We start from the raw sequence: 25,449 nt of genomic DNA on the forward strand, positions 1-25,449 counted from the left end.
TTCTTCCCTTTTAATTATATATTTACCTTCTCCTTGCCTTTCCTATATTCTAAAATATTTTCATTTTTTCTCTAGTATCTTTGTTAATAAAATAGTGCTTCGCTTTGTGACACTCTGGAGAACTCCTTCTCATGTCCTTATTTCACACACAGTGTTACTTCCCAAGGGAGGGAAGGGGTAGGTGAAGGAAGAAGACGGGGTAAAAAGCCTGGGGGTGTTTTGCAGTTCTGCAGACTTATGCCTACCCCCTTCTTTCTTTTCTCCCCTTCCTTCTCCCCAGCCTCCCCATCAGTACTTAAAAAATCATTCCCATTCATGTTGTGTGAGTGCACACGCTGGGAGAAATTGCAGGGGCTCTGCTCCAGATCCCCTTGACAACCTCAAGGCATCCCTGTGCGTGGGGACTGGTGGCACGGCAAAGTTTCCCAGGCCCCCTGGGGAAGGGGAGGGAGAGAGGAGGCAGAGGTGCTGGAGCCAGCAGTGAGGAGGAGAGAGCAGCGAGCAGGATGAAAGGGGCACATACATCTCCCGCGGGACAATGGGGGTTTTGCTGGCTGACTGTGAAAAGACACACTGAGGATACAATGCTTTGTGACACATGAAAGCTCTGGGGACCTTTCCAGAGCCCCATTCAGTTCTAAGGAGTCTTGTCAACATCTTAAAATGCAAAGGAAACAACCCCTCTCATTTTCCCGTGTTTTAAAAATGCATTTTAAATATTATTTTAGGCAACTGTTGTTGTTGGTATGCTGGAAGCTTTTGCAGTTTGCCCAGTTCCCATTAATAGCAGTGGGAGGGGAGACTGCCCAGCAGGTCCCCAGCAAGGGCTCTCAGAGGTGAGCACTTGTTTCCCCCTCATACAGTTTTTGTTCATACTTAGGCCTGTCATCCTTCTGCTTTGAATGCCTTCTGCTATACGTACCACAAGCAGTTACAGCTCAAGAAGAGAGGAATTGCTGTTCCCTATGTCCAAGCTAAGAAATAAATTATATGATAGCAAGAGCAGGAATGAGACTGAGCAACCTAAAACAAGGAGCAATGTAGTCCCAGCCAGAGGGCACCCCGGGAAGCCAGGCTGGAAAGCAGCTTGCAAAGATAAGAGATCACTCCTGCTCCCTGACATACTGCTCGCACATAGTTCACCACTCAATCCTAGAATCAGCCCAAGAAAAAATTAGGATCAAAATATCTAATCCTTCAAAACAGCAATCTTTTTTGGTAAGGTGTGCCCCACTGACTTTTGGAGTGTAGGAGGTTCAATCTTCATAAGGGGTAAAGTACAAAAAAAAAATCAGGCTTGGTTAAAGCACAGGCAGGTGTGCTTACAAATCCTCTAAGAATGACAGTGCTCAGCCTCTGGTCCTGAATCTATTATCTGTAAAGAGCAGAATACTGGGAGCTGACTGATTCAAAATCTCTGCATTTCCAAACATTCCTACTAAACTGTACAGTTTAACTGTTTGTGTTCAGGTTGTGAAACAAGTTTCAAAAATCTTATCCAAAATGAAAAAAATAGATAGACCATTGTTGTTACTTTAGAAAGAAAAAGTAAGAACAGAAAGAAACCAATTGTATTTACAAAAATTAAATTGACTGGACTAGTATGTAAACATTCAATCTTTCACTTTGTAAGTTATGTTTTATTTTAAGTGCCATATTAATACTTTAAAAATAAAATTTGTAACAAATGCTGTCTGAGATATGTGCTGTGCAGTTTGATAGCAGATCTAAATTTTCCATAATTATTAACTTTATTTCTTTTTTTGGCTAACAGCATTTGCATTATTTCAAATTTACTTTACTTGAGGACTCTAAAAAAATCAATCTTCCATCCACAAATAAGAGGGTTACAGGACTTCCTGTTTGTAAAACTTGAAAAGCTATTTGTAACTCGCTAGTATTTACCATTTTCCTCACAGCATTTCAAATAATAAATGTAAACATACGATGAACATAATAATGCAGTTATACAGATTGAAAAGCTGAGTAGAGAAATGAAGGATCAAATGCTTCTAATGTTGGATTTCCACGCTCAGTTTCTTGCTGGACACTTTGTTCTTCCACTACAATGGCACACACATAAACCAAACAATTCAGTGTGTGAATCTAGTGATGTCTGTTTGCAACTCCTTTTGTGGGTACAAATCTTACTGACTCTAATGGTCTCTGCCAAAAGGGCAGAAAATGAAAAAAGCTGAACTGAAAGGGTAAGTATAAAGCATGTGATTGGTTTTATACTTCGGAGATTTGATCAGAGCCTGGGACACATCCTTGATCTCAGCCACATCAGGGACTAGAGTGCTTTCACTGTAGCTCCAAGAGAATGTATCTCCTCCTTGAGAAGACAAACAGAAGTATTGTATATCTACAATAATTTTTAAAACTTCTAGTTTTGCCAGGCAATGATTCAAGTTTCCATATTATTCCTGTGGTCCTCTTGCCTTATTTTAAATGCTTTCTCCTCTGAGACAGGCACCCAAAGCAGAAGTTGGTCAGGTTTTTTTATATTTTATATGTTCAAAGTTAGCATCCATATAAATGTGTAGGGAATCTTAGGAAGCATGGACTAGGCAATTCCACATAGGAGGAGATAATAAAGCTAAAAATCCTTTTCTAACCCCATTTTTCATTCTGCACTTTGAAAGCTTGATTGCAACAAGAAGCACGAGCACTGCTTTGAGGCAGACACAGCCCTCCTGATGGAGAATGGGCAAATAGCAAGGAGAAGGAGGAGTGGGACTTTGAGACTTATCTGCATCTGCTGGAAAGAGAAAGAGCATTTCCATTTCTGACAGCCCTCATGAGACATTCCCTCTCAGAGACTCAGAGCTCTTTCCCTGGCAGAGCTGCACCTTCTATTAGAAAACACATTGCAGCCATTCATCAGTGCAATCTGATGAACAAACACTATAGAAGATGCCCTAGGGAGCACCCTAATATTCACAGAAGATCCAAATAGAGCCAAGAATTAGGATTAATGTTGCAAGTTCTGCAAAGTTTATGAAAGACTATAAAGGTTTATTCATGCAATGGTAAGGATTTTCTGAAACAGCATTTAATCTGTTTTAAACTCCCACAGCTTGGGAGAGAGGTAATCTGAGGTTGCCCATTGGGGACTAAAGACAACTCTTCATACATGTTAATTGTTGCAAACATTATCAACATTACTTAAGAGTACTCACTTTTCTATCTTACAATTATAAATTATGTGCAGCACATTTTTCAGACTATGGTAACTACATTGATCAGAAACCATGAATTCTCTCACTAGTATATATGGAGTGCCACACTGCATCAGACCAATAACCTTTACTTTAAGATTATGACAATGACAGTATGAGCTGCAAATGAGGGACATCTTGCCTTGGGTAGTTTTAAGTGTGATCATCAAAACTCTTCCCACAGAACTGTTTTCATCATGCTTAGTTCATACTCTTTACTCACAACTGTATCAGGTAAATGTCATTGTGCTTAAATCCACTAGGAATTGCTGCCCTGGATAGTAAAGCCTCAGGAAAGATGGGAGTACGAGCAGTAGTCTACTACATGAGCACTACAATCATTGCTGTACTGATTGGCATAATCATTGTGGTCATCATCCACCCCGGGAAAGGTACGAAGGAAAACATGCACAGAGAAGGCAAAATTGTGCAAGTGACAGCAGCAGATGCCTTTCTTGATTTAATCAGGTATGGCTATGATATTGCACATTTTCTGTACCAATAGCTATTTTAATGTTAGACTCACAGAGAACAAAAGTAGAGAATTTTAAACAGTGATTGCATAAAGTTGCCAAATTCCTTTCAACTGTGTGATATGGATTTACTTCCAAATCTAGCTGTTGCAAGGAAGAAATTGCTTTTAATACTAAAAGGAAGACTTTTTCTTTTTCTTTTTCTTTCTTTCTTTCTTTCTTTCTTTCTTTCTTTCTTTCTTTCTTTCTTTCTTTCTTTCTTTCTTTCTTTCTTTCTTTCTTTCTTTCTTTCTTTCTTTCTTTCTTTCTTTCTTTCTTTCTTTCTTTCTTTCTTTCCTTCCTTCCTTCCTTCCTTCCTTCCTTCCTTCCTTCCTTCCTTCCTTCCTTCCTTCCTTCCTTCCTTCCTTCCTTCCTTCCTTCCTTCCTTCCTTCCTTCCTTCCTTCCTTCCTTCCTTCCTTCCTTCCTTCCTTCCTTCCTTCCTTCCTTCCTTCCTTCCTTCCTTCCTTCCTTCCTTCCTTCCTTCCTTCCTTCCTTCCTTCCTTCCTTCCTTCCTTCCTTCCTTCCTTCTTTCTTTTCCCCTCTCTCTCTCAAAAGAAAGACCTTTGTTCTGCTATCTGCACATACCCATCTGCATGGCTATTTTTTCCTCCTTCCATAGCACAGACCTTATTACTAAATTCCTCCCCTTCCAACTTCCAATAGTTTTCTTACTTCACCTGAATCCCTACTTACTTATTTATTTTAATTCTGAATTGTAGCCACCAATCTGGGTGCATCTACTCAATTTATTCCATTTATATGAATGGGAAATGACTTTCATGAACAGGCAAGTAAAATGCTTGAGATAGAGGGCACAGACATAAAATCTTGTTTTGTCCTCGCTCAGAGAATCTGCAGTACCTCTTTTACAGAGCTAATATGTCACAGATATATTCCAGGGAGTAGGGAAGCTGAGGTTTTGAACTCAGGAGCTTTTCCACAGGTAAAACCACCAAAATTTTGTGCTCCACTAACCCATTTGGAGAATCCGGAGACAGGGAGAAAGGCCTCCAAGGATCACGCTGCCAGAAAGGGGCACTACAGAAACCTCCATGAAGAGGTTTGCACTCAGATTCCTCAAGATTTATTCAGTTAGGCTGCTTCTAAAGCCCTCAGAAATGCACAAAACAAAGGAAAACAAACAAACCCCTATCTGCAACAAATGTACAGACACGTGTATGTATTATTATTATTATAGAATACTCAAACCTCAGAAAGATTTGGGTATAACCACAACAAGACTAAATCAAGTAATAAATACCATTAAGTACTAGACAATACAAATGCAAAAATTGTTTGAGAACTTGAAATATATTAAATATTATTAAATTATTTATTAATTTGGATTAATAATGCATTCATAAGTACAAAATTAAAAGTAAGCCCATAGAGCTTTGTACTTTTAGTAATTTAGCTAATATACTTCTCCATAACCAGATGTGTTATACAATACTGAGTACAGAGATTCTAATTGCCAGGAACTATCCAATCCTACATTTCATCCTGGTAAAGCTAACCAGGCAAATGCTACATGCAAAGCTCTACTCATTGAATATGTAATCACATATTATTCTTAGGATTCCTCAAAAATTAGCTCTCTAATTCTTTTATTAGCTGTGTCCTTACTAAAGGAATTATTATCATATTATTCTCATATTATTTTCTTTCTCTTTCACAGAAATATGTTCCCTCCAAATCTGGTGGAAGCTTGCTTTAAACAGGTAATTTTTTCTTTTTAATTCCAAACAAAACATGAAGAAGTAAGAAATTAAATGTAACCACACTTGCCTTAGGAATATCTACTTACAGCGGGAACATAACTTACATTTGCTGCCAGATGTCAAAAAAAAAATTCCCTGAACTAAACCAACCAAATCTATGCTTTGTTTTCAATCATATTGAGACAACAGTGTTTGCTATGAAAGTGAAGAAAACCCACACAGTTTGGCAAATCAAAAAATTACTTTTTTCAAAATGTCAAATTCATAAGTTGACAGCAAGGTTCGTTAGAGTGAATTCAGCTTTTCTAAAACAGTATGGTGTTAAACTGGGAGATACTGAGATTTTCACCATCTGTGCAAAGACTGGAAGATTTTCAAGGATGCCACAATACAAATATGCATTGGTTGGAAACAGAAGAAAAAAATGTATGGACATAAACAAAAAAAGCAAATTAAGATCTTCCTGCCACCTACAGTAGAAGTCCTTAGGAGTGCTTTTTTTACATTGCTTTTCAAAATCCTCTATCATTAGCCCCATCTTATTCTTAGCTGTACTATGGAGAAAATAATAGACCCATTGTTTTTTTCAAAAATGAGGACATTAGTGATTCAATGAAACCTAGAATGTGTCTTTCCATAATCTAATTGCTTCATATTGACATCACATAATCTTGAACCGATATTATTTACCAGTTGCTGTTGTAGCAATAAAAAAAGCCAAAATGTGGAGGTCAAGAAGAGCAAAAAGTATAAACTTTCCAAAATCCAGCTGACTTACATCTTGCAGAAGAATTGAAAAGAAATTGTAGCATTATCTTTAGCTGTATAAACAGAAACCAGTAAAAAGGAGTCACTTTCTGCATTAAAGATTTCTAGATTAAAGATTGAAAAGCAAACTAGACCCAGGTCCAAATGCCATGCCTCTGTCTTCAGCAAGGATGTTGATGAACTCAGTACAGAGAAGCAGAAGAGCAGTATAGAAATGCAAAAGTCTATATCTAAACTAGAAATAAATTCAAAGAATGTAATGTAATAAAGTACAGGAATGATATGATCTTTATCTCAAAACAATGAAATAATTAGGGCATAAAGTTATGGACGTAGCAGAAAGTATTTTTCATAAATCTCTCAAGTTTGGAAGTTATTATCTAGAGCTCTTGAGAGCAATCAAAGTGTCTTCCAGACTGCAGTTTCAAAAAGATTCAGGAAATTATTTAGGCAGATAACAGGCCATTAGTTTGATCTCGGTTGTAGTGAAGGCTATAAATGCCTTAAAGGGAAAAGTATAAACAAAAAAGAAAAACACACAAAACAAACCTACTACCAAAACCATAAAGATATCTGAAACATAAATTTTACCATCTTTCTTCCATAATATTGCTCATTTCCTCTTTCTTTTTTTTTTTCCAATTTCCTTGTTGGTTTTGTTATTGTTTGTTTTGGTTGAAGTTTTGTATTTTGGTTTTTTGGGGGGGGGTTGACTTCTGAGAAACAGTAGTGTTTTTAAGATGACAAAAGTGAAATAGTTGCACTGGGGTCTTTAAGAATTTTAAAATTTGTGGAGATAGCAATGGAAGTTGCTGAAGGGATGGGAGTAAATCAGTTGATATTTTTATGAATGACATTGCCAAAAGATGCACACAGTTAAGTTTACAGATGACAAGAAAGTCCAAGCACTTTGTGTTGAGATATCAAAAAAATGCCAACGAAGGTAATAAGACCCTGGCACAACATAATACTATAAAGTCATATCAACAAATGACTCTGCTCTTGGACATGTTTGCATGTTTGGTTACCTCCTAGTAGCTCTTCAACACATGTGAAATAAACATTTAGAAGCTACAGTAATTTCTTCTTTACCATAGCAAATAATCATCAAAAACACCAAAAATGTTCAATTCAGCTCTAGGATATACATTAGGTGACAGAACACCAAGACATGAACTAAGGCCAGAGGAATGTGACCATTTAGGATAATGAGTATATTCAGTTTTCTTCATTCATAGATTCATGCAAAATTAACATAGTTAAGAGAGGAGTTGTTGGAATTATCAAAAGAACACAACATATAGAGCAAAAAAATTACTGAGAAACTATTCAACTACCAAAAAAAAAAAAAAGTGAGAACAGAGGTAAATAAGATAAAAACATGCAAAAAGAAATTAATTTAAACTGGAAATTAGTGGTGTTTTTAACCCTACACAACTTGAAGTTGAATTCCTGAAAACATCTTCATTTAGGAGTTATAGGAACACTTCAGCAGTTTTCCAATACAGTTTAAAAAATTCTTTTGATAGTATTCTACTGTAACAGAAAACTTGGCTTGGTAACTAGCAGTTCTAATCCTATGTTCTTAATTAAAGATATCCTGTAGATTATGTTAACATTTAAGTACCTTGTATTTCTCATGTGCTTTAAAGCCTAAGGGAGTTTTGAAAAACAATCTAGAAAAACCAGACATATTCAGTGAAAATTTTTACTGACTTTCAGCAGCAGTACCAAGATTTAACAAAGTACCAGCATTTTAAATTTTTCATACCATTACTTTTTGAACTTGGTACCAAACCCTAGATTTTTACATAGAAGTTTTTTTGTTGTAGCAGATTCGTTAAAAAAAAGATCTTAGCATACAAGTATGTGTAATATTCTTAGGTATCCAGATGATTTTGTACATCTGACCCCACAATTTTCTTTCCAAAAGTTTTCATCCATTATTTCACATGTTTCTCAGAAGATTTATGAAGAGGAATGAGCCATCTGGCACAAATCTGTTTGTGTAACACTGTGTCTGATGGTCAGAACACAGTACTTCTCATAGCTGTCCACACTCAACGGTGTAACCATGCCACAGCTTCACACACCTGGAAATCATCACTGGAATATGTACTGCACATTTAAATTTCATCTTTGGATAGATCAGATGTGCACATCATGTCCTGCAGCATTCTTAGGCAGGTTTGTTTCCCAGTTTGTACTGGAAGCACTGGAAGGTGTGACATTAAATGGAGAGCATAACCAGAGTGGGAGGGATTTTAAGTGGAGTTGGCAATGTTTTTATATGGTTGCTGCTGGGAGACAAAGTCCTGGAGGGGGACTGGAACCTTAGAACTTATCTAGGAAATGTCTTCCTAAATTTTCTACTGTTCTTCTTTCAGTTTGGTCCTTTGGATTCCCTTTTCTGTTTCTTCCCAACAAGACTGTGAGGCCTCCCCTCACAGAAAGTTGCCTCCCCTTTCTTTTATTTCTCCTCATCCTCCATCTTTGCACCTTTTCTTTCCCAGGTATTTCCATTTTCCACTTGACTGACATGAATTTTCAAATATGATGGAGAGTGGTTTTGTTCCCTCAAGATCCTGGGATGAATTTTTTCATGTCCTGTATACATCCATTCAATTTCATTAGGTGCTTCCAAATCTTTGCTTAAAGTGGGAGGGACTTGGCTCCTCCGAATTCCACCTGGAGATTCAGGGATTGAGAGTTATGGGGAGATATGCCAGACAATGAAGACTGAGACAAAGAACTCATTGGGTACCCTCAGACTTCTCAGGCTGATTGTTGAACAGCAGATTATTAATCTAAATAACCTGCTTTCTGATGATAGGTGTTTTCATATGACCTGTCACGACATTCACTATGCACGGGTCTCATGAGGCTTTTGTCATTTTTATGAGTAACAAGAGAATCTGAATAGATTGACCGCAGGTGAATCTTCCACACTTACCTAAAATTAGATTACTTTGTTAAAATTTTTCTCTGTGCCCCTACATTCACCCCAGTTTAGGGAGATCTAAAGAAATCTTTGGGTTTATATTTCAGCTCTGGCCACTATCTATCTCTTCATTTCTCTTTCTTTGCTAAATTAAAAAATGCTGTCTAGCCTGGGGCTGAGCAGTAGTGAGCAGTCTGCTTGTTAAGCAGATACTGCTTTAAGTATCTTGTTCTTCACGCTGTGCTTTGGAGGTCTATCAAAGGGCAGAAGAAACACAAGCAAACTTGCAAAATCAAGAGAAACAGAATCAACCTAAAAATTTGGTGAGGGTCACTCTGGTGTGAATGGGTAGAATTTGATGCCAGCTGAAGCCTAAAGAACTGCATCTGATAACTGCATTTCTTCTGAGATATTTTTAATTATATATTCTTTCCTGAACTTGTCATTATCATGGGAATTGTAAGTGTTAATCACACATCCAGAAATGAATACTAACTAATATATGGTGTCTATTTTTCATGATAATTTGGGGTAATTAAGATATATTATGACTTGTGTCATCAACTCTTACACAGAAAATTTAGAATGCATTCACACATATCCATATGGAGAGCAAAGGAAAAAAAAACAAGAAGAAGATGGAATATCTCTATTTTTTTTAATTTTGGGGGGCTGCATTTAAGCAAACTTGTTACTTTTAAAATCATTATTCACCAAATGCTGCATCATCATACAGACTTAGCGCAGACAGTACTAATGACAGAGTAAATTATGACAGTGAATTATGAACTTTCAGAATAGCTACCATTGCAGTCACCTTTTCTGCAAGTTAAACCAATGGGATACGCTGCTGCCAGGTTATAATATTGCTTCTCCAAAAGTCCTTCAATATATCTAAGTCAAATGATAGGGTATCTTGTATCATTAATAAAACCAGAATAATAATCAAAGTGTGAACAACTGATTCATCATATTATTCAATACAAAATCTATATTGTCTATATTGTCTATTTCATAGTAAGCTAAGTTAATTAAAATTAATTTTCCAGTTGATCATTATCACCATGTCTTGTAAAAAAAGTCCAGAAATTCATTACTTTTGCATTTTACTTGCCGATATGATTGTTCATAGAAGGCTGTTCAAATTAATACATTCAAATAACATTTATCTTACTCCTCAGTCGTTCTCAGTACATGAATTTAAAGAAAAATTATAAGTATTTTGCATCTAAAATCTTACCAGGCAAAAATACCTCTTCCTGGAGGTTTAATGAAATTATATTCTCCCAAAATTATAGGACTTCAGTAATATTGCCTAGCCCATCACATATCATCAGTGTCTGGACCTCTGTTCTCTCTTCTGAGACCCTTAAGGCTACAATGAGTAGTTTATTTTGCCTAATTTCTTCTATTTCTGAAAGTTGCAAAGAAACAAGAATCAGCAGAATCACAATGTGAAATTAAACTGTCAGTTTCAGGTACATTAAAAGCTGATAACTCTGATTGCCACTGAGATAGAGATCTGCTGAAAATACGAATATCATAAAAGCTCAAAAAATTAACTCTTACCGCCAGTTACTCTGCAGAGCAGTAATAATCAACCCTGCTATTAACTCAGCTATTTCAAAGCAATTTCTAACATCCTGAAGGTGGTCCCTCATCCAGTCACTTCCTATGATCAATGGCTTTTTCACCATTTCACACGCAGAAAATATGTTTTGAGGTGGCCAAGCAATCTTATGTTCTGCCTTTCATGTCATTTGAAAAAACAATAATAAGGATAAAACTCAACCAACACCTCACACTTTTTTCCTCAGTAGATACATCTCTTGTGTTCCCTGTGTCTGGTTTGCCTTGATTTCTTTTGCTTCACCACGAAACTTCTCATGGCTTTTGATAGACAACTTTGTGCATAAGACAGATCCACAGCAGGCATATCCACAGGGATCTCCTGGTGCTCAGTCAGCTATAATGGAAGAAAGAGCAGCTCTAGTAAATATTTCAGTGGAAATAAAGTTGCTCTGGTTTCTGCTGGTTAGATTAATGTTTTTAATCTCACTCTGAATAAGCTGTTTCTCCTCTGCTCTGGGAGGGGTTCCAGAAAGACTATTATTTTCTGTAGTAATATTTCTGAATACTTAAGTCTGATGAATAAGTGAGCAAACAGAAAAGACCTACATCTCTGTGGACACTCTTGTGGCTGAAATGGAAAAGGACTTAGCTGAGTGAGGTCTTAAAATCCATATTATACCCCAAAAGAGACCTAAGTAATGAATTAAAGGCATGTTCCTGCTGCAACAGAATTGCAGAATGACCATAAAATGAAGACATATTCTTATTACCACCTAAAATTCTTTCTAACACAGCTTTTTGAAGGTAAAACCTTTGTGTGATTATACTTTTTCCCATATAACTCCCAACACCTCCTCAGTCCCCCACCACAATTTTGTAGCCACATGGGCAACTCTGACCTGATCTGACACGAGGGGGGCAATTCTCAGACAGGTAAAGGTCATGGTGCCTCTGATGGAAAAGTGGTTTGTGACTTAGCTCATGGCCTGTTCCAACAGGCAGGCAGCACACATCCAACTCTGTCCTACAGCTGTTTCACACTTTTGACCTTCCAGGTAGGGATGAGAGAAGAACCTGAGCATAATGGAGGAGATTCAGAACCAAGTAAGTTATGATGTGCTAGGGAAAATGGGAAATTAATAGGAAATTTCATAAGAAATTAGGTTTTAATTCCAGACCTTATTGTTCCAGAACTCATTAAATAGCTTGCTTTCCTACTTTCATCTAATCTGTGTGCCTGCAAATGCAAAATAGTTACAGACATTTGCATTAATGAACTTGCACCTAAGGTTTTTTTCCTATTGAAAAACAGCAATAAAAATAGAAATGTAATACAATTACCACACCTGGAGACAAGGAAAGAGAATAAGATAGGGAAAGAGAAAGGGAAAGGGAAAAGGAAAAAAGGAAAAGAAAAAAGAAAAAAGAAAAACAAAAACAAATCGGACACCCCCTCCCAAAAAAAAACCAAAACAAAACCAAAAAACCCACAGTGTTTGATGTAAATTGGTAGGCAGTATTTTGATATTCCTGACAAGACAGAATAAAAAACACTTTAATGAGTACTTATATTACTTTTCCATTTACATTTTAATACCCCTATGTTACTTAAAGAGACACCCCTTCTTCCATGGTTGTGCAATTCCAGTCTGTGTTCTTCCCTCTCTGACACTTCAACAGCCAGTTGAGCTGATTCACTTCCCCAGGCTTTATGCAAGAAATGGTGACATTTTTTGCTTGGTGAGATTTCTGTCACTTTTTAAAAAGTAGAATTGTCTCACTAGCAAATCAAAGAAGAATTATCACAGGTTGGATGTGAGTGGGTGAGGCAGTGGAACTGGGCTTTTCCTTGTCAGCCAACTGCTCACACAGCTCTCAGCTGACTTCTGTACAGCCCAAATCTTGAAAGATTTTAGCAAATTTTATTCAAAACTCAAGAGCATCTGACCTTCATGAATCTTGTTTCTGGTACATATTATTCAGAAACCTTCCATAAATGTCCAGTTACCAGGTTTTATTTGACATTCTGAGAGACTTAGAGCCTTTAGGGGGTACCTCAAATATGTGGAAGGAGTGCGTAAAACTATTCAGGTGCAGAAAGTAACATTAAATCAGGCTAGTGTTGAAAGATGATGATACTCAGGTTTCCCATCTTGGTCATAATTGCTTCATTTCACTCAAGTACTTCTGAAGTGTTCAACAGGTCTCCAGATATCAGTAAGGATAATTGGAGCTTTCCTGGTAGCTCCAAAAAAAAAAAAAAAGAATAAGAAAAGAAAAAAAAAATCCAAAGTTGTTGAATAACCTCAACACCAACATTCTGCTGCTTTAATGGACTAAGCATCCTGAGACACATGAGGAACATCCTAGTGATATTCAGTATGCTTTGTGTTCAACAAAATTTAACCAGGACAGAGCTGCAGGGCTTTTTGAGTCCAGATAGAAATATTCAGGCTGTAAATTTCTCTTTGGAAAAACATTTCGGGGTGAAAGGCTGGTTTTCAAAGCAGACATTTAGGACCGTATTGAGATTTAGAAAGTGAATTGTCTGTTCCATAAAGGAACCATTTAAAGTATAACCCTTTCTCTAATTAAGAAATGTGGTGATATTTCTGCAAAGCAAACTAATGGCTTGCCATAACAAAAGAAAAAAGAGGTATGTTATATTTAAGCTAACTTCAGTCTTATTTTTTTTAGTACAAAAAGATGAAGAAATAAAGAAAGTCCAGAGCACAAGAAAATATTCTCACTAGCCAAAAAAGGACTATAAACATTTAGAATTTTGTTGTTAGGAAAAATGGCAATTTATATAAAATGCAAATTAAGAGTCAATAGTTTTTTTACAGAATATAGGAGCACAACAAATTTGCATCTTTGACTTCAGTCTATTTAGGAGAAAATTATTTCCAGAAGCTAAAGCTGAGGATTCAGTTTTTGAAGTTAATAGGACTTTTGTTGTTTTCAGGAAAACCAAATATTCATCATAATACATTTTACCTAGATAAATAATAATTTAATTTGTGATTTTAAACTTTGTTTGATATGATTCACTGAATTTTTATCTTTCTTTTATTTTTGTTTTAACAGTTCAAAACCAACTATGAAAAGAGAAAGTTTAAAGTAGCTATTCCACCCAATGACACATCCACAGTGACTTCCATAATAAGCAACGTGTCAGAAGCAATGGAAGCTCTCACCCGAATGAAAGAGGAAATCGTTCCTGTTCCAGGTTCTGTGAATGGAGTGAATGCCCTTGGCTTGGTGGTGTTCTCAATAAGCTTTGGCCTGGTGATTGGGAGCATGAGGGAGCAAGGTCAGGCGTTGAAAGACTTCTTTGATAGCCTTAATGAGGCTATCATGAGATTGGTAGCTCTAATCATGTGGTAAGTGCCTCTTCAATAAATTCCTTTTTCAGCTACTAACAATATTTTTTCATCACAGCCAGGCACTGAGTAGCAAGAATCTTTTTGGCAAAAAGTCAGACAATAAGATTGTATCTACCTTGGAACTTTTTTCATGATCGAACCCAAGAGCTGTAACTCTCTGTGACCATAATCTGCCCAAACATACCAACTCTTTCAGTGGGTTTCACTTTTGACATGAGAAAAATCAGGGTCCATGGCAGAAGTTGCTACCCTTATCAGTCTTACTCTATGTCTTCATAAAGACAGCACTCACAGCAGTAAGCTGTTGAAGTTTCCTTACATACTAATCTGAATTCATTAAAGGAAACTGACAAACCTCTCCCATAATCTTATTTCTACACAGCAAGACCTTGTTATCATAATTTTCCAACACAACTGGTTTCTGTAGTTGTGGGGTTTACATGTACGTCCTTGCATTGTAGCTGCACTGCTCACACATACACGTAATTTTCCTGCTTTCTTTATTGTATTCAGTAGGTAAATAAATACCTTTTCCCTCAAGGTATGAAATCTTCTCAAAAATTTAAGATTCATTATTCTCCAGGTAGAAGCTTAACTTTGAAAAGAAATTATGTCTTGTTGCCTTCTTTACTACAGGTAAAAACCAAATCAACTACAAGAGTCTATTGAGGAGCACACATATACACTAGATATGAAACCAAAAATAAGTATATTTGCTCCATTAACTAAAATCTTTTCTCCTCCACAAGCACATTTAAAATGTTAAAGCAGTGGCTTCAGATAAGTTTCCACAGGGACTTGATCACATAAAGGGCAGTTGAGATGCAGTGGATAGATTCCATTCCATGGTATCTTACTGTGAGAAGGCAAGTGGACATTTATAGGAGTAGGGCTGTACCTAAATTACTGCTGCAGCAGAATTATGTTCAAGTTTAATGCTCAGCACCAGCTCTTTCTTCACCTCTAGCTGTGCTTCCTGATAAGCAAAAGCAGCTCATCCCACCTGTGCAGCCAACTTTTGACATACGGATTTCTTCATGGTGATGAATGTATCATCCCATTGGATGAAATGTAACATAGCCAGAATTGATGCCTGGAAAATAGACAGACCTTCCCAAAAACATTAGAGTGAATGTAAAAGCAAATCTATAGTTGAAACCTTTCAGGTACACCATATGTCAAAAGTCGCACGTGGTGTATTAATTCTACCATTTTTATATGGTTAGTCCATTATTATACTTATCATACACTGTCCAATTAAAAGATTATTTGTTTAGGTAATTATTCCTGGGGTACTGCCACACTGGACACAGTCTAGAGGTTTCTTTTGCCCCACTTTTGATATGTCTGGTCCAGATTCTGGTTGGAAAGGAGAACACCCTTGTACTCCTCTTGGAATAAAACTAAACAATATTTAGGTTAGCTTTTATAAGGTTAGCTTATTGTTCATAAATGTAGGGAAGAAAGGTAGGAAAAATATTAGAAGCTATAGCCAAAGCTACAAAGCTGCAAATATGTGAAAAATATAAAAAGGTAAAAATCTTTGGATCAGAAGCAGCTTGAAATCTTCAGAAGTTATCAGACTTCTGTGTGGGTTCCTTCCCTAAGGAAACTTCCTTTCCCTGTGGGAAACAGCACTGGAATAGAACTGGGTGCTTGGTATAGTACACATATATCAGTTTAGCCTTCATTCACACAGGCAGAATTATAACAGGATTGGCTAAACTAGCTTTTATATTACACTTGAATTCCAACAAGAATTCATTTCCCTACCTGTCCAAAAGGCATCTTGAAACCCTCACCAGATCTGGAATCCACTGAACCCACCAAAAACACTCACTGCTGTGGTTCAATCCAGGTCGAATTGTTAGGAGTTGAAGAGTTAAATTTTTGAGCTGCTCCTGAATAGGAGCATCCTAACAGTGAAAGTCTGCATTTTTGCATATAAACAAAACAGGACGGTGGGGGACCAAATCTCTACTTTTTTATAATGCTATTTTGATTTCTTACTTGCAGGTATGCTCCACTTGGAATTCTCTTCTTGATTGCTGGGAAAATTGTTGAGATGGAAGATATGGGTGTGATTGGTGGTCAGCTTGCCATGTACACTGTAACAGTTATCATTGGCTTGCTAATTCATGCTGTCATTGTCCTACCTCTTCTCTACTTCGTGATCACTCGGAAGAATCCGTGGGTATTTATTGGAGGCTTAATACAGGCATTAGTCACAGCTTTGGGAACATCTTCCAGGTATAACAAAATATTTTAAAGCCATATCTTTTTTTTTAGTATTACTGGTTTAAGAAACAATTTTGTTTAATGTTTGATATTCTAGGTAGTTTGTAATGGCTTGATAATGAAGGATAGAGCTAGCAAAGAATATGCATGGCAAAATGGAGCAGCAAACAGAGAAGTCCTGAGGGATTCCTATTGGCAGCTGACATTTTGTGCCCAAAATCCTGATAGCCAATTATGGATACAGAACCTACAACAGAAATGCCACTTTTGCTCTTGCAGGTGATCAGTTATGTCATGTGAATTTTAAAAACTGTTTGCATCTATGACAGAAAGAAACATTACAATAAAGTATACATTTCAATACCATTTGACCTTTCATAAAACAGCAGCCATTTTGGTAGATTTCTAAAAAGTGTCCTCAAGATAGGAGGTTTCAGTCAGATATTCTGTGATGCTAAATTCAAGTCCTTGGTGTTTGAGATTATTTTGAAGTAAAAACCTAGGCTGATGCAAGACAGCATACTATACTGCAAGTGGATTAAAAAACCATTTAGAATTCAACTGTAAGATGACTGTCAGCAAAAATATTTTTCTAACACAATTTTCCACAACCCCTCTTTATTTTTGGTCAGTATTTTATCAATATTGATAGAGTTTTCCAAGACTTGAAAGTCTGCTGAGTATTTAGCAATGAAAGTTTCAGTGGGATCAAGTAGCCTGAATTGCTGTGTCTTGGAAAACCTCTTTACTTTGGTGTGATCAGATGAAGACATCCAAGACATGTAGTTAACTTTCTTCATAGCTACTCATATATTGCCAAGTTTTATATTTTTAGCCAAAACAACAATGATCATATGTTGACATTTTAGGTGTTGCTAAGTATTTTTACAGCATCAAGATCTTCTCTGACTCTCATTCTGCCCCCACAGTGAGTTGAGGGGTCCACAGTGGGTTGGGAGGGCACAGGGCCAGACAGATGAACCAAAGTAAGTAAATAGATATTCCATGTACATACATCATAGTCAGCAATGACAGGGGAAAAAGGATTTCAGGAAGGCTGGCCACGTATTACTCCAGAGCATGCTGGCCACTGGTCCATCTGTGGGAGTGGTGCCTAATTATCACTTGTATTGTTTTATTTTCTTCTGCGCTTCTTTCAAACTTCTCCCACACTTACTAAACATTTTTATTCTCAACCCCTCCATTTTCTTGTTCTTACTGTTCCTTTCTGTTTTGCCTGTCCCATCAAGGTGTGGAGGCAAATAAGTGACTATTCAGTGCCTAGCTGCCTACTGGTGTTAGCCCATAGATGGGAAAATAATGTAACCATCAATCAAAATGCCTTTTGCAGGAGAGCCCACAAACCAGAAGAGAAAACAAGCTTGTTACTGAAGGTTTGAATAGTCCAATTAGTATACCTTCAAGAAAGCAATGCTTAGAGATGATTCAAGCCCAGCTCCATGACTTAAACCTGAGAAGCAGGAATTTAGATAGATTCCCATGCCTGGCTGAAGAACCTTGTGATGGAACACTAAACTTAGACACATTCAGATTAGGGATTACATAGAAAATAGTAGTAATTAACAGTTGGAAAAGGATTCCAAGAGCATTAGGAGAACCTTCACCATTAGAAATGCTTAAATTCAGTATTTGCATTAAAAAAGAAACCCTATTCTGGTATTCTGGTAGATCACATAAAAACTAAGACAAAACCGTCTTGTGATTATAATGTGACATTCTTCTCTTTCCCTCTTTACAGAATTTATATTATATATTATCTTTTTTCTTTCTGTTTCAGTTCTGCAACACTACCTGTTACATTTAAGTGTCTAGAAGAAATAAATGGAGTGGACAAACGAGTTACAAGATTTGTACTCCCAGTTGGTGCTACAATTAATATGGATGGAACTGCTTTATATGAGGCTTTGGCTGCAATTTTCATTGCACAGGTCAACAACTTTGATCTGAACTTTGGACAGATTATCACAATCAGGTATGGAAACCACTGTCACCTACATTTAATAAATGTGCCTTTGTGATGACCCCTTCCTGGTTTAAGTGGGATTAACCAAAAGTGTCTAGAACTTAAAAAATGAACTGCTACATTATCATATTATCAGTAATTTACATCCTCACACAGACGGACCTCCAGCACATATTCTCATTTAGATAAACTTTTAGCAAAACTTTAACATGATGCACCTGTTACTACTTTAAAGACAAGTACAAAATCTAATTAGTTTCAAATTTTTCTTTCTTAAGAGCTCATGCAGCTGTTGGGACCTACAGACTTATAATGAGTACCAAATAGTTTATAATGCATGTACAAAGCTGGAGCATAAAGCCATCACAGTGTTATTGCTAGAGGAGGAAGTGTTTTCCTGTTTTCAGAAGACTATCAGGGCTAGCTGTGTAAGGAACAGTAATACAATTTTATTACATAATCTGATGGAAATGGTGAACACAGGTTATGTTTTCATGCACACAACCCTTCTTGTTTGAAATATAACAGCAAACAACCCACTACTTATAGCATTCAATAATAACTGATCTGCTTTAATTTCATTCTGTTTATCACAACTTAAGGAAAAAGGGTGATGGGTATTTGTGCAGAAGAAAGGAAAATCAGCAAGGGGTCAAGTGGGCATTGTGGGACAAAGACACATATCTATCACATAGGAGCACTGAAAGTTCAGATATAGTGCTCCATAAAAGCCACCAGTTTATTTCAATATTCATTAACCTAAGGCAAAACTCTGCCTTCACCCTCCAAGGAAATTGTTTCACATTCATTAGTACTAGGGCTGCTTCCTGGCAAACCACCTGAGAAAACAACTTCCCCCTGTACCAGGTGTGAACAAGGATATTTCTATGAAGTCACTGGACTGTATGACTCAGGGTTTCTGGCAGCTTTCTGTTTTCTGATGCCAGAACAGCACCTGCTGGAGCACAGAGACTTCACCTGGCATGAAGTTATACTGAGATGGACAGAGAGCAAAGTTCATGTGTTAGGTCCGCCAGGACAGAACTACCTCCTCAACTTTTCTTTTAACACGTTTGAGCTTGTGGAGAGAGTTTTTTCAGTGGGTGGGGACATGTAACTATAATGGTTTTTTCTGGCCCTTGGCATCTAGCTGGGAATTTATCACTAACAAAATTATGTTTCAAGGTTTCTGGATAGAGATTTAGTGAAACACTTTGGATCAAGGGTCATAGTCCCCTGCAGCTACAGGGTGTTCAGATAAGGGATTAGGCTCATCTTTTTATTTAATGCTGAGTAAATGCCTTCTTGCTTTATATCTCGTTTTATAGTTTGACAGATGATAAGGAGAGCTTTTATTACAGTTTAATTGCAGAAATCAGTTAATTGTTCTTGTCATCTTTTTGCACAGCATCACTGCTACAGCTGCCAGTATTGGGGCTGCAGGCATTCCTCAAGCTGGACTGGTCACCATGGTCATTGTTCTCACATCAGTAGGTTTGCCTACGGATGATATCACTCTTATCATCGCAGTGGACTGGTTCTTGTAAGTATTTTTTATTGTTAAAGGCTTAGAACATGTTTGGAAGTGAAATAGCCAGGCACATTGTGGCTATATTACACTGCTTTGCTCTGGAGGGCAGTTTAACACTTTTTAAACAAGTGTTAAAAAGAATCACTATTTCTTGCTAGTAAGGTATTTTCTTAAAGCAGATGGTGAGGGGTATTGCTTAATTATGGTTCCTTTTGCATGCAAATTTTTTTACATGGAAACCTGTATTGTTCAGATACTAAGAAAACTTTCAGATACACTGTAATTAAATAAGCAAAGAATTGCTTTATTCTTTTATTTTTTGTAGTATGACAATGAAAACTTTTCACTAAATCAGACTCAGAACTGAATCAGATCCAATTCCTTACAGCCTTGCTGACTATCTAATCTAGGAAAGGTTCATCTGTCTACCCCATGAAAGCAGAAATTAAAAATAATTGTGTAGTTGACAGCACAAAGTATTGCCCCTCAGTTTTTCCATTCATCTATCTGTAGATGACAGGCATCTTTAAATATATATACCTAGGTCCCGGAAATAAATGAAAGGAAATCTTTTTCCAACCTCTATTTCATCTAACAGCTATTATTTAGCCTTTCTGGGGGCTTTTACCTTTCAATCTTCTCAAGTGATCCCTGGAAGAAGTTCCCTGTGTTGTTATCAGAACATAATGCCTTCCAATGGTTATCCAACCACCTGATGTTGGTGGGTGCTTTCCTAGTGACACTGCCAGTCACTCCTTGTCAAGCTGCCTTCTACAACTGCTGGGCACAGCCCTCTGAGAGAGATGACTTTTTGTTTTAATTTGAGTCATTCCTGCACAATTCCACCCTGAATTATATATCATATTTTATGGTCAGGAGACAAACAAAGTCAAGGTAAAACAAGGTCAAGGTAAAACAAGGTCAAGGTAAAACAAGGTCAAGGTAAAACAAGGTAAAGACTAACAAGGTAAATTCTTGCTGGCTTACACGTTTAGAGGATATAAACCCAAACTCTTGATACCCAAGAGTATCAAAATGCCTCCAAGAACCCATATGCTCCCTTTGCCATCCTCACCACATGACCATTTCTTGCTGTGAAGTTGCTAACAGTATTAACACACTTTGTGACTCCATGTCCCGCTGTATTTGTAAATGTCTGTAGAAGAAATCATGACGTTAAGAGTTCAGATGAGCGAATGTATATAAAAGAGGTGACTCACCTGGTACCTATTTGAGGGCCATTTTAGCACCTAGTCTGCTTGCTTCCCTGAGCAAGGGATGGAGTCACTCACTGCCTTTTTCCCTAGGGATCGTCTTCGTACCACTACCAACGTCTTGGGAGACTCCATTGGAGCAGGAATTGTTGAACATTTATCACGGCACGAGCTGAAGAATAGGGATGCTGAGATGGGCAATTCCGTGATAGAGGAGAATGAAATGAAGAAACCATACCAACTGATCTCGCAAGAAAATGAGAATGAGAAACCAATAGATACTGAAACCAAGATGTAGGCTAGAAAAAGCGTGAGTTCAACACTACAAGTGTGGGAAAACACACACTTTTTCCGGCGATTTATATCTTGAATTCACCAACTTCATCCATTCCTTGATTTCTCCCTTTATGCTCGCACTGGAAAGAATTAATGAAAATATATTCCAAACTAGCAGCGATCATGGTATATGTTGGCTTCCCACTTAAAAAAAATTAACAGGCAACAACACTGGTCCTGCTAGACATATGCTAACTGGGGATAAAAAAAGAGATTGTGTATATGTTACTCAGTCCTGTGAATCTTTTTTTTTCTTTTTTTTTTTTTATGAACTGGAAAGTAAAAACAGATAACAGAGCCTGAAAATGGTTTTATTTTTTTAAATACCTGTTGCAAAATTCCTAACATCTATAAACACACAATCGACCCTTCTAACTTGATAACTGCATCCAGCTAAGTAAATTAACAGGACTTTTGGTATTTTATCTGATTTTTTTTTCTCTAGTGTTATATTATTGTTCAAATAGTAGCAGGAAAATCAAAAGCAGGAGATTAATTGAGGGGATAAAAAGGGGGAAGATATATAAATAAAGAAAAGAAAATACCCCCAAATCAGCACTTTTACCAGCTGAGATGAAATATTTCTGAGAAAGTTATTTTATCTAGACAGTTTTTTGAATTAGATTCAGCTGATCTTTATAAAAATTTAGCCTAGTTGGCTCCCACTGACTCACAAACATTTACATATGCATGTATGTACTTCCAATCTGGATTTGCTCCCTTAATTTCAACATCACAACCCAGTTAAACAATCTGTGTGTGTGTTTGTAGGAGCAAGGCCCTGGTCTGGGACAGAAAATGTGTCTTCATCTCTGGATGAAAAAATTTGCACGCTCTGGATGCACTAATGAGCTACTTAATAAGCAATTATAAGAAGGCAATGCCAGCCTTCTACAGAAGGTGCAGAGGGTGAGATGTTCAGCTCCTAAATGGGCTGCATTCTGAATCTGAATCCCTGAGACCAGCAGAGGTTTTCTGATTGGAAACCTCCCAAATTATGATCCACTAATAAATTATAGAGGTATGAACTGGATTTACATTTTGCCATCTGGAGAAGGCTCCCTGTCTTAATGTGAATTTTTTAATTCCTAGAGAGTTTACCAGTAGCACCTGAAAAAGAAGATAAAAGCCTTTAGAAAATAAAATTAATGGATGTTTTCGTATTTTATTAGGAAAAGATATGAAAATTGAAAAATAATAAATACTATAATATATGTTGAAATTTTAATTAGAAAGGATTTTTAAAATGAAATATTGTAGGCAAATTTCAGACAATAGATAAGGAAAGAATGAAAAAAAGAAAACAATGCACTTGTAATACAGTGGCTCTTTTGCTCAAGATTATTCCCTGAAAAAGTCCTTTTCTAGCAATACAAATTATGTACTTTTTCCTTTTTCCTTGCATTATTAGAGAGGTTAAACCAGAAAGTTTTATAATGAAGATGCAGTTGGGAGCAAGAAAAATAATACATGGACAGGCACAATAATTTTCAATGATCTGTTTTATGGAAATATTCAGCTTTCTTCTTTATTTGCCCCCTTGCCAAAATAATTCTGATGACAGAAATGAAGGATCCCTTTGCATTGTCCCAGCTGCCATTCAAAAAACATTCAATATGTTGCATTTTTCACTTAAAGTCTATCAATAAGGTGTACAAGTAACTGTAGTGGAAATGTTAGCATGCTGGTCAAAGACAAACTTTTTCCCTGGCAAGATTGGTTTTTTGGGACTGAAAATTCCTGTCAATCTTCTCCAGCTGAGTAATTCAGAAAATATGAGCAAGAACTCTCAAGTGAATGAAGTGAGCAGGGTTTAATATAGGTTACTAAGCATCAAACCAAGAAAGCTCTAAATGAATCTCTAAATGAATGACAGAAAGAAAATATGGGTTGTTTTTTTTTAATTTTTGGTTTTGTTTTGGTTTTTTTTTTTTTTGCTAACAGAATGCAAATCTAGGATACAGACAGGCATTTTCTGATATATAATTAGAGATATTTTTATATAGATACTGTATTCAGAATGTGTGTATAAACATTAACTGTAGAATTTATGGCATAACATTTTAAATTTTTGTTAAGATTTTGTTTGGAAATACATTGCAAAGACAATGTAAAAGGCTGTCTTTCTATGACATCAGCTGAGAAAAATGAATTGTGTCACAAAGAATGTGATCTTTTTTATACTAACTTTGTTTCTTATGGAAATCAGGTATTATAGAAAGATTCCCTTCCCCATCCCTCACTGGTTCTGCATTGGTATGCACCCAGAGTGGATTGAGAAACATTACTTTGTAGATGTATTTTCAATAAAAATAGTTTTACATTACTGCTCTTATTGTGATTTAGACTTCTTTCAAAGGCTCTGTAATACAAGCTTTGCACAAACCCAGAGATGAGGAACTCATAGTATGGGATTTCAGGAATTACAGGCCATTTTGTACAACGGGGCTTTGAACAGGGCTTCTTCACTACAAATACTTACTTAGTTTCATGATCAAAAATAAAGAAGTAAACGGTGGGAGGCAGAAACATTAAGAATTAAAGGAACCAGTTTTTACCCCACCAAAGTTCATTCAAATTCAAGTTTATAAATGTGTATTAATGTCTGAAAAATGTAAAAAAACCAGAAAACTAAAAAACCCACAAAGCCAACAATAACAACAACAACAACAAGCATAATTGGATGATCCAAACCCGAAATTCAGCTTTATAACATTACAACCTTCATAGACAATCCACTATTATGCCCATGAAAGTGGTTTATGATACTGAGTTCATTGGCAAAACCTTCAGCTAGCAGTTATCATCTAATGGAAGTGAATATCTCATCATAGGCACTGAAAAGGTACAGAAGATACAAGCTGAACCACTTGCATCTGGGAAGTTGTGTTGTTTGGAGCAAATGGAGACAGCTGGGAGAAGTCCTGCCTTCCTGAACATACTTCAGCAAAACACCAAACAATGACCTCTACGAATACATCTGTGGTGTTTTAAGTGTAAACAAATTTTGTGAAAAAATTGGAGATGAAAAAGGTTCAGAGAAGGCATGGTGTTACAGGGCACATGAACATTACCTTTAACAATTTTATTTCTAGTTACATGCATTTTCATTCACCCGATCCAGGTAGGTATATTTGTGTCTCTGGAACTACTGTCATGATGGAAAGAGTGTAAAGAAAGAGGACTAGTGTATCACAGAAACATTTAGGTTGGAAAATATCTCCAAGACCATTGAGTCCAGCCTTTGACTGATCAATATTTTGTCAACTAGACCATGGTACTGAGTGCCATGTCCATCCTTTTCCTGAGCACCTCCAGGGATGATGACTCCAACATCTTCCTGGGCAGCCCGTTCCAATACTTGACAACCTTTTCTGTAAAGAAATATTTCCTGATGCCCAACCTGAACCTCCCTTGCCTCAGCTTCCTCTCATTTCCTCTCATTCTGTCACTTGTCAGTTGGGAGGAGAGACAACCCTGCCTGGCTATACTTACCTTTCAGGGAGTTGCAGAGAGTGATAAGATTCCCCTTGAGCTTCCTCTTCTCTGGTTAAACACTCCCAGCTCCCTCAGACACTCTTCACATGACTTGACCTCCAGACCCTTCCCCAGCTCCACCGCCCTTCTCTGGCCATGCTCCAGCATCTCACTTGGAGATGTTGGTGGCACAGTGGCCTTGCTTACTCTGCCGTGCCCTCATGCCGATGTGAGATCTCTGGTATTCCATAATTTTCCAGCAATATTTTCATTTAGAAGTTGCAGAACAAACCAGCAATGCCATTCTCAGGCAAGAACTCATGTCTCTGTAACGGTGTGTGGCCAGTGAAAAGCAAAGTGATTATGCATGTGGAAAATGAACTCCTGGCACAGGAGAGTATTTCTTCTGAAGGACTGAATTCGCACAAGTGACATTTGTGTTCCAATGCAGGCACAACAGACCAGAAATTTAAGGCAATTTTTTTCAGCTAACCCTTGCTTGTTTTAATAAAGTTACAACAGAAATGGTACTGAAAAGCGTATCTTG

At 37.0% G+C, this 25,449-nt stretch overlaps 1 protein-coding gene across 1 annotated transcript in view; it reads left to right on the forward strand.

The window, feature by feature from the left end:
- The window catches only part of SLC1A3 (solute carrier family 1 member 3), a 65,451-nt gene extending 41,700 nt beyond the window's left edge, over positions 1 to 23,751 (forward strand). Inside the window, exons 4-10 of the mRNA XM_066568606.1 lie at positions 3,485 to 3,689; positions 5,413 to 5,455; positions 13,824 to 14,119; positions 16,139 to 16,372; positions 18,159 to 18,353; positions 19,753 to 19,887; positions 21,183 to 23,751. Coding sequence (XP_066424703.1) covers positions 3,485 to 3,689; positions 5,413 to 5,455; positions 13,824 to 14,119; positions 16,139 to 16,372; positions 18,159 to 18,353; positions 19,753 to 19,887; positions 21,183 to 21,387 — 1,313 coding nt within the window. The 3' untranslated portion in view covers positions 21,388 to 23,751. The remainder of the gene's footprint in view (positions 1 to 3,484; positions 3,690 to 5,412; positions 5,456 to 13,823; positions 14,120 to 16,138; positions 16,373 to 18,158; positions 18,354 to 19,752; positions 19,888 to 21,182) is intronic.
- Positions 23,752 to 25,449: the final 1,698 nt, after the last annotated feature.

Source organism: Molothrus aeneus, chromosome Z, assembly GCF_037042795.1.
Source record: "Molothrus aeneus isolate 106 chromosome Z, BPBGC_Maene_1.0, whole genome shotgun sequence".
Taxonomy (NCBI): Eukaryota; Metazoa; Chordata; class Aves; order Passeriformes; family Icteridae; genus Molothrus; species Molothrus aeneus.